Genomic DNA, 9,686 nt, shown 5'->3' on the forward strand with positions numbered 1-9,686 from the left:
ACAAAGATGGGAAATATGGCATGATTAAGTTACCCCCTTCAGTTATGGCAAGTTCCTCTCACCATATCCCTAACTTTAACATCACTGAAAACAAGTGGAAAGTGACTTGACGTCCGCATAAATGATCTTACTGGACAGAAAGACTGAAAACAGTCTTTTTTTACAAAGCGCTTTTCACTTAATTTCACGGGAAATCGTGTTTGTCTGAAGTTACCAGGTCATCCGTGCGTCCCTTCCTGTAGGTGACAGGATCTGAATAATTATGAAAGCTGTGACTGTGGAACTGTGACTCTTGGGCTGTGACTGTGAAGACGTGACACGCATTTCCCTAACCGCAGTTCGTGTGAATCTGCCTCGCTCCTCTTACGTATCTTAGCAATAACTCTCCGGTGATTTATATGTCCATCTTGCTCTTACGATCCAGCTCCGTGGCTGTTCCGCTTTCATGAGTCTCTTTTATTCTCTCTCCCTCCCTCTCTCTCTTTCTCTTTGCCTCTCTCCTCCGTTCGAAATCATCTCAAACACGTCCGTGAGAAAGAAATTACAAAAAGCACCAGACTTCTTTCTCTATTTTTTTCATTACAGGAATGTGGCGTGCGAACGTGCTGCCTCTGATAACGATAATAATGAAATAAATACAAGATAATACTGAAGGCATCCTTAAAACAAGAACAATCAGGAAAGCCACCGTCTTAATAAGCACGAGTAATGATACTGATAATACTGAAAGGAACTGAGCCAAGGCTGAAAGCATTGAAGATACACGCAGTCACTGAGAAGGGAATATTTCCAAACAAGAGGAAAGTCATATGAACAATTAATAACCATAACGATCTGGGAAAATAACAGTCACAGTGGTTACTTAGTGGATCAATAATCAGCGCGAGATCACCGCCAGCAGGGAGGCAAGACTAACCTTTCAATAACGTAGACTTAACACATTCCACACGAAGACGCTCAAGCCTCTCCGTGTTGCAAATCGGTGCCTGCAAAGACACGATTTTTTCCTCTCTCTCTAACCGAATGCCGAATAACACTTCCCCCGTGATTTTGGCTTCGCGAGAATCAACCAAACCCGCCGATATACTGAATTACAACATCAAAATAGAAATCGACACTAAATGAACGACAGGGTGGAAAAAAGACGAGACGAGAACGGCCTCCATTAACAAACCCACAAGTATATTTTCCTTCGTGGTGTACCCCGATGGTCCCGGAAACTAACGGAATGTTGGAAAGGGACAGAGCTAAACACCGACATGTATACTTTATTTGCATAACCCGATGTTTATTCATAACAACCTTCTTTTTGGGGGATCAAATACACTGCAAACCTTGTAAACGGCATAATGTCTTTGGTAATTAAATCATACAATAAGAAAGGATATGATAACAAATGCAGGAATTTCTTATCTTTTAAAAGTCGACAGCACAGACAATGCATCTTTCTTAACGAAAACAGTAAATGCGACGAGAGAACAAGGAAAACTCCATGAGCTCGAGGAAAAATGAAATACAGAATACCGGAACATACAAACGCTGGCTCGCAACACGTCCACGCGTGACGTGAGCGTGAAAGAAAGTCTATGATATATGAAAAAATGGAGAGAAAATTACAAGATGTTCCATGATTGACTATAGGATGCGCAGCTAAGTTGCAAGTTGCATTATCAACGATAGATCCGCAAAGGCATCCCTTCCCCGAGCAACATTTCAACAGCAAGGTGACGGAGCCATTCGCACAATGCAATGCCTGAACGTTTAATATAAATGTTCTCTTTTCAATAGAAATATCAATAGAAACGTTAATGGATGTGTGCGTGTAAGTGCATAAGTGTTCATTCATATATATAAACACATACACACACACATATTCAAACGAAACAATTAAAGGGCACCGTTGTCTCACGCGTGGCTCAACTCAAGCTTTGATAAACGTTTCGCACTCTATTCGCACGAGCACCGTAGCACCCCCGACGCAGGCCATGCCCCCAGGACCCGTGAGTGAGGCTCCCTATTCCATCCTTCGATTCGTAGGCCTAAGCGGGATTCCTGGATCTTGGCCTCAGCCGCGAGATGCCGAGGCTGCTGCGGAACCAGAGGCAGAGACGCCGCCCGGTCTGCGAAATGCCCAGTGACTCGCAGGGATCTCCGTCGGGAGGCCTCCGAGGGGCGGCCTGGGCCCCCGAGAGCCCGCGCGGTGACATTCAGAAAGCAGCGACGTAAGGTAAGACTAGGTCCCTCCCCCTTCGAGTGTATACAAACTTTGTGCGGCAAATGACAACAAAACGGAGAGTTACCAGAATCCCGACTACGCAGCGAAATAAGGCGTGACCGACATTAGCTTGAGCATCCTGGGACGAGCCTGGCCGCGAGGTGGGATGGGGCGGGGCGGGCGGAAGGTCCCTCACGCCCATCGCTCGCAGGAGGCAGGCGGGCAGGGGGGGCGGCCACAGGACGAGTCTTTCCGTGCACGTGAGAGAGAGCCCCGGTGGGAATCGACGCCGCGAAGCCCCGAGGCGCTGCCCGAGGGTTCTCGCGTCGGGCCGGCCCCCTGCCTCCACCTGGCGCCCTACCAGAAGGCTGCCCGGAAGGACGCTCCTCTCTGCACCCTTGGGTTTACACTTTACACTAAACTTCGTCTAGCTTTAAAGGCGTTCCTTGGGACAGCCAAAGAATCCATGCACTAGAGACTTTATGCCATATATATACACAGTTTACTGCTAAAATGTTCACTAGATGACTATGCGCCTAAATACCCCCTCCAGGCCTTCGCGTCGCGGGCCGGAGAGTCTCGGCTCGGGCCGCTCGGGCGCGGGCCAGCGCTGCGGAGCAGGCATCAATTTCGAAGAAGGGCAAGTTTATCACAGATCTCGACGCGGCTCAGGGCCCTTCCCGGCCAGCCAGTGGCGGCGCACTGCTTCCGGGCAGGCCGGGGCAAGAGAGAGCGGCGGAGGAAAAGACTGCACAAGGGACTCATAACGAAGGTAAATGGCGGGAGTGCAAGAACGCCAGAGGAACCGCAGCGCAGAGGAAACAGACGGGATGAGAGGCGGGCGGAGCTATGTCCTAGAAAACGGGCCTGAGGTTTTGACTAGGGAAGTTCGGAAGGCGGCGCAGGCGGAGGGTGACGGCGGTTTCGCGGCCCTCTGGAGCGGGGCGTGCCACAGATCCTCTCCTCCCCTCTCCTGCAGCCCCTTCCCCTCTCCTCCTCTCGGTCCCTCTTCTCTTTCTCATTCCTCGGATCCGCCCGGCGCACGATATTGACGATAATAAAGTAAAGGAGAAAGTGACTGAGAGAGCGAGAGAGAGAGAGAAGAGAGAGAGAGAGAGAGAGAGAGAGAGAGAGAGAGAGAGAGAGAGAGAGAGAGAGAGAGAGAGAGAGAGAGAGAGAGAGAGAGAGAGAGAGAGAGAGAGAGAGAGAGAGAAGAGAGAGAGAGAAGAGAGAAAAGAGAAGAGAGAAGAGAGAGAGAAAGAGCCTCCCTCGGCGTCGCCTCGCCTCCGGAGCAGAGCCGCGCGGGCGAGCGAGAGACGCGAGAGGGCGCGGAGGCCGAGCCGGAGGGCCCAACCGCGACAAGATATCGATGATTATTAACAACAACAGGTGGAGCTGAGGACGCCCTTATGAGCACAGCCAGGCGCAGGGCGAGGGTGACCAGAGAAAAACGGCGATGACGGAGGAGCTGCTGGGGTAGATCCTAGGCGGTGGCGTGCCTCATATCCTGTTGAGGATCGGCAGGTGGGTAAGGAGCCTGACGAGGAGGCGGAAGAGGCCGTACCACGCTCTCCGGGCCGCCGGGCTGCGCAGCATCACCAGCCGCCACGCCACCACCACCACCAGCACTCGCCACGCCTGCTGGATCCACCACATCCTGGAGGAGGAGAAATCAAGGCGTTACATATCAGCGTTTCAGGGACGGACGGAAGGGGGGGAGGGGGGAGGGGGGGAGGTTGGGGAGGGGGCCAGTCGCGCCGGAAACCTCCAAAGCGTACGACCGTTACTCACTTACCATATTTACTTCGGCTTAAACCGCAAAGTCTGAGCTGCATGGGGGGAAGGGGGGGGGGGGAGCAGAGGGTTTATTATGTCTCTTTTTGCCCTCTCTGTCAAGTCAGTCAGCCTGTCAGTCAGTCTGTCAGTCAGTCAGTTTCTCAATCCCTCTGCCAGTGTCTCTTTTCCTTTTCTTCAGTCTCTGCTTTACGACTTCCTTTCTTTTCCTCTATCTCCCCTTTCCCTGCTCTCCGTCTCTCTTCTCCCTCTCCTCTCCTTCGCTCCCCCTCTCCCCTCTCCCTTCTCCCTCTCCCTCTCCCTTCTCCCTCTCCCCTCCTCCTTCTCCCCTCTCCCTTTCTCCCTCCCTTCTCTCCCTCCCCTCTCCTTTTCCCCCTCCCTCTCCCTTTCCCCCCCCCCCTCTCCCTCTCCTCCCCTCTCCCCTCTCCCTTCTCCCTCTCCCTCTCCCTCTCCCTTCCCCTCCCCTCCCCCTCCCCCTTTTCCTCTCCCTCTCCCCCCCCCCCCTCTCCCTTCCCCCTCTTCCCCCCTCCCCTTCTCCCTCCCTCTCCCCCCCTCTCCCTTTTTTTTTCCCCTCCCCTCTCCCTTCTCCCTCCCCTTTCCCCCCTCCCTCTCCTCCTCCCTTTCCCCCTCCCCCTTTTCTCCCTCTCCCTCTCCCCCCCTCCCTCTCCCTTCCTCCCCCCCCTTCCCCCCTCTCCTTTTCTCCCCTTCCCCCCTCTCCCTTCCCTCTCCCTTCCCCTCTCCCCTCTCCCTCCCTTCCCCCCCCCTTCCTTTTCCTCCCTCTCCCTTCTCCCTCTCCCCTCCCCCTCTCCCTCCCCTTCCCCTCTCCCCCTCCCTTCCCTCCCTCCTTCTCTCCCCCTCCCCCTTTCTCCCCCCCCTTTCCCTCTCCCCTCCCCTCTCCCCTCTCCTTCTCCCTCCCCCCCCTTCCCCCTCCTCCCCCCCTCTTCCCCTTCTCCCTCTCCCTTCTCCCTCAATTCTCTCCCTTTTTCCCCTCTCCCCTCTCCCTTCTCCCTCTCCCCTCTCCCTTCTCCCTCTCCCTTCTCCCTCTCCCCTCTCCCTTCCCCTCTCCCCTCTCTCTTCTCCCTTCTCCCTCTCCCCTCTCCCCTCTCCCTCTCCCTCCCTTCTCCCTCTCCCCCCAAACACGCGCGTCCGGCAAGAGGCAAAGGCGTTGGTCGTCAACTAATATTTACCTCCAGACTCTTGGTCATTCCGGCGCGATGGCCCCGAGTGCAGCCACGCTCGAAGGGGGGCTTGAAGGAGGGAAGGCGGAGGGAGGGAGGGAAGGCGGAGGGAGACGGAAGTGGGAGGGAAGGGGGAGGGAAGAAGGGTGGTGAGGAGGGGGTGGGAAGGGTATTAGGGTGGGAGGGATGGAGGGAGAGGGAGAGGGAGAGGGGGAGGAAGGGGGAGGAGAAGAGACAGACAGACAGAAATATGAGGGAGGGAAGGACGGTAGGAGGGGGAAGGGGAGGGAGGGAGGTGAGAAGGAGGGGGAAGGGGGAGGATGTGTGTGTGTGTGTGTGTGTGTGTGTGTGTGTGTGTGTGTGTGTGTGTGTGTGTGTGTGTGTGTGTGTGTGTGTGTGTGTGTGTGGGTGCGTGCGTGCGTGCGTCCGTGCGTGCGTGCGTGCGTGCGTGCGTGTGTGCGTGTGCATGTGTGTGTGCGCGTCTGTGTATGCGTATATACATCCGTGTGTATGTATGAGCGTTAACGTGACCGCGTGCATGCGGGCGAGCGTGCGCGTGGAAGCCATCGCTCACTGCAAGCACAAACACTCGGCTCCTGCGCGTGTGTGCGTGCGCCCGTAAGAAAAAAAATCAGGGCGAGGGGAGAAAGGCGTGTACGGAAGATGAGTCAAGCGGAAAGGATAAATAACAGATAAGATACGATGACGAGGCAGAACACGAAAAAAATAGAAAGTATGAAGGAAGACAGAAAAGACTGAAATGACGGAGGAACAGGAAGGGAAGTGACGAACCCGCGAAATGAGACACGAAAGCTGACAGACAGACACACCGGCGGATAAAACTTCCTTTTCTAAAATAATAAAAATGGGAACAATAATAATAATAATAATAATAATAATAATAATAATAATAATAATAATAATAATAATAATAATAATAATAATAATAATAACAATAATAATAATAATTATAATTAACAATAAAAATGTAATATAATAATAACAATAATAAAAAATAAGATAATAAAAATAATAAAATAATAATAAAAATAATAAAATAATAATATAATATAATAAAATAATAACAATATATAAAAAATAATAATAATAAAAAAAATCACACCTACCGCTAATTAAGCCCAAACCTCCCAAGATGACGCGAATAAAAAATAAAAATAATAATAAAATAAAATAAAATAAAATGTAATAAAATTCCTTTCTAAATTCCTTGCATACCGACAGAATGAGACTAAATGAAGCCACCAAAGAAAAAGATTATACGTAATAACAAGTGATAATGACAAAAAAAAAGCCGCGTTAGAGCGAACGGCCGATATCGCGGACATGACGGGGCAGGAGGAGAGGAGGAGGAGGAGGAGGGAGGGGAGGGAGTAGGAGGAGAGGAGGAGAGGAGGAGGAAAGGAGATAGGAGGAGGAGGAGGAGAGGAGGAAGGAGGAGAGGAGGGGAGGAGGAGGGAGGAGGAAAGGAGAGGAGGAGAAGAAGAAAAAGAAGAAGAAGAAAAAGAAAGAAGAAGAAGAAGAAGAAGAAGAAGAAAAGAGGAGGAGGAAAAGGAGAGGAGTAGGGGAAGAAGAAAATGAAAAGGAATAGGGAGAAGAAGCGAGGACGAGGAAATTAAGAAGAAGAAAAAGTGAGGAAAGAGGTAAACGAGAAAAAGAGAAAGGAAGAGAAATGCGATTCGGAGAAGCAAAGAGACTACAAAAAGAGCTGAAGTAAAGGGAAAAAGGAGGAGAGGAAGAAACGAAGGAAAAAAAGGAAGAGGGGAAAGCAAGAAGAGGACGACCCAGACAGACAGACAAACATATGGACAGAACGAAAGCTAAACCCCAGACTTCCCACATAACAGCTCCTCCCCCTCCCCCTCCCCCTCCCCCTCCTCCTCCTCCTCCTCCTCCTCCTCCTCCTCCTCCTCCTCCTCCTCCTCCTCCTCCTCCTCCTCCTCCTCCTCCTCCTCTCCTCCTCCCTCCCCCTCCCCCTCCCCCTCCCCCTCCTTGTTCTTGTTCTTGTTCTTGCTCTTGTTCTTCCTCTCCCTCTTCCGTTTCCTTTTCCTTTTCCTTTTCCTTTTCCTTTTCCTTTTCCTTTTCCTTTTCCTCTTCCTCTTCCTCTTCCTCCTCTTCCTCCTTGTTCTTGTTCTTGTTCCTGTTCTTGTTCTTGTTCTTCCTCTCCACCTCATCTCCCTCTCCCTCTTCCTCTTCCTCTTCCTCTTCCTCTCCCTCTTCCTCTTCCTCTCCTCTCCCTCTCCTCTTCCTCTCCCTCTTCCTCTTCCTCTCCCTCCCTTCCTCTCCCTCTCCCTCCTCCATGCCTACCGCATGGAAAGCACCCTGTAGCCTACATGACACACATTCACACCTGGCCCAACATCCGACCAGCTGACCATCCGACACGCATGACACCCACATTCAGGACATATCGCCGCCCGCACTGCATGACAGAACCAAAGCTATGCCGCCCGACCAACATGCCAGCATCTGATACATACCTTCGCCCAACATGCCAGCATCTGATACATAGCTTCGCCCAACATGACAGCATATGATACATACCTTCGCCCAACATGACAGCATATGATACATGCCTTCGCCCAACATGACAGCACCAGACACAAAGCCGCCCACCGAACATGACATACGCCCACGACCCACCGCCCCCCACCCAACATGACACGACACACCGGGGACATCACCGCCCGCCCCCAGCATGCCAGACATCGAACCACATAGCCCAACATACCACGCGCACCCACCACATGACCGACATACGCCCGATCTATCTATCTAACATGTAACCAGATGCGAGACAGAAGGAAAATGGTGAAATTTCGGCAAAATAACGCTCGACGTGAAAAAATAATAACAAATAAGAAGCTAATTAGCTCGGACGTTAACCTAACCACATGCATGAATTTGTCTTTTCGCTGCGTTTTCATCTCTCTCTTTCTCCATTTGTCTCGCAAGCCGGACAGAGGAGGGCCGAGGAAAAAGGGAAAGAGGGGGAGGGGGAGGGAAGGGGGGAAGGGAGGGGGGAAAGGGGGGAAGAGGGGGAGGGTGGGTGGGTGGGAGGGAGAGAGGGAGGGAGGGAGGGAGGGAGGGAGGGAGGCAGAGAGAGAGAGAGAGAGAGAGAGAGAGAGAGAGAGAGAGAGAGAGAGAGAGAGAGAGAGAGAGAGAGAGAGAGAGAGACAGACAGACAGACAGACAGACAGACAGACAGACAGACAGAGACAGAGAGTTAGACAGACAGACAAACAGACAGACATGCAGAATACCTTCCCTTGCCCACCTGCCACCGCCGCCGCCATCCTTCGCCTCATGCAAAACAAACACATACACAAGCACACATACACATACATACATACACACACACATACACACTCACTCACTCACTCACTCACTCACTCACTCACTCACTCACTCACTCACTCACTCACTCACTCACTCACTCACTCACACACACACGCACACACACGCACACACGCACACGCACGCACACATTCATCCCCTCTGACCTCGGAAGCAAAAATCGTGTCACTCCAAAACCGGATGAGACTGAATCCTCCGAAGGTGGTGCATGGCAGTTGCTGATCTTGCTTTTTGCTCCCCCCCCTCCCCGTTTCCATGACCTTCCTGTGCCTCGCTCACATCCCTCCCTTTCTTTCCTTGGTCTTCTCCCTGACCCTTCCGTGCCTCTCCCTCACCCTCTCTCCCTCTCTCTCTTTTCCGAGCCTCTCCCTCACCCTCTCTCCCTCCCTCCCTCTCTTTTCCTGACCTTTCCGTGCCTCTCCCTCACCCTCCCTCCCTTCCCCCTCCCCTTTTCCTGACCTCTTCGTGCCTCTCCCTCACTCTTCCTTCCCTTCCTTGACCTTCTCTCCGACCATTCTCCTCCCGCCCCTCCCTTACCCCTTCTATTTGACTTTCTCCCTCACCCTTCTCCTTCACCCTCCCTCCTTTCCTTCTCTTCCCTCACCTCCCTCCTCCCTCCTTACCCTCCGTACCTCTCTCACCCTCCCCCTCCCTACACTTCCCTTCCCTTCCCTTCCCTTCCCTTCCCTTCCCTTCCCTTCCCTTCCCTTCCCTCCTTCCCTTCCCTTCCTCCCTTCCTTTCCTACCCTTTCCTACCCTTCCCTACCCTTCCCTACCCTCCCCTACCCTCCCTCCCCTCCCCTCCCTGACCCTCACTTACATCTCCCTTACCCCACTCCCTACCTTACGCCCCCCCCCCGCCCCCCACTTCCTTGACCTTCTCCTTACGTGACGACCCGAAAAAACGACTCCGGGCAACGCAGACACATTACCCGCTCACCCACATTCCTCGCCCCGCGCGCTCAGGGAGGGGAGAAGCGCGTGGCTTGAAGCGACAGGTGCGCCCCTCTCTCCCTCGCTCTCTCGCTCTCTCTCTCTCTCTCTCGCTCTCTCCCTCTCTCCCTCTCTCTCTCGCTCTCTCTCCCCTCTCCCTCTCTCCCTCTCTCGCTCTCTCCTCTCCTCTC

At 52.8% G+C, this 9,686-nt stretch overlaps 1 protein-coding gene across 5 annotated transcripts in view; it reads right to left on the bottom strand.

Annotated features, from left to right (window-relative positions):
- LOC119568208 (putative fatty acyl-CoA reductase CG5065) overlaps positions 1 to 9,686 on the bottom strand; it is a 55,541-nt gene that overhangs the window by 1,320 nt on the left and 44,535 nt on the right. For all 5 annotated transcript variants that reach the window (XM_037916663.1, XM_037916640.1, XM_037916656.1 and 2 more), the window contains exon 9: positions 1 to 3,872. This exon is cut by the window's left edge and continues 1,320 nt beyond it. In XM_037916663.1, coding sequence (XP_037772591.1) covers positions 3,716 to 3,872 — 157 coding nt within the window. In that variant the 3' untranslated portion in view covers positions 1 to 3,715. The remainder of the gene's footprint in view (positions 3,873 to 9,686) is intronic.

Source organism: Penaeus monodon, chromosome 4 (assembly GCF_015228065.2).
Source record: "Penaeus monodon isolate SGIC_2016 chromosome 4, NSTDA_Pmon_1, whole genome shotgun sequence".
NCBI lineage: Eukaryota > Metazoa > Arthropoda > Malacostraca > Decapoda > Penaeidae > Penaeus > Penaeus monodon.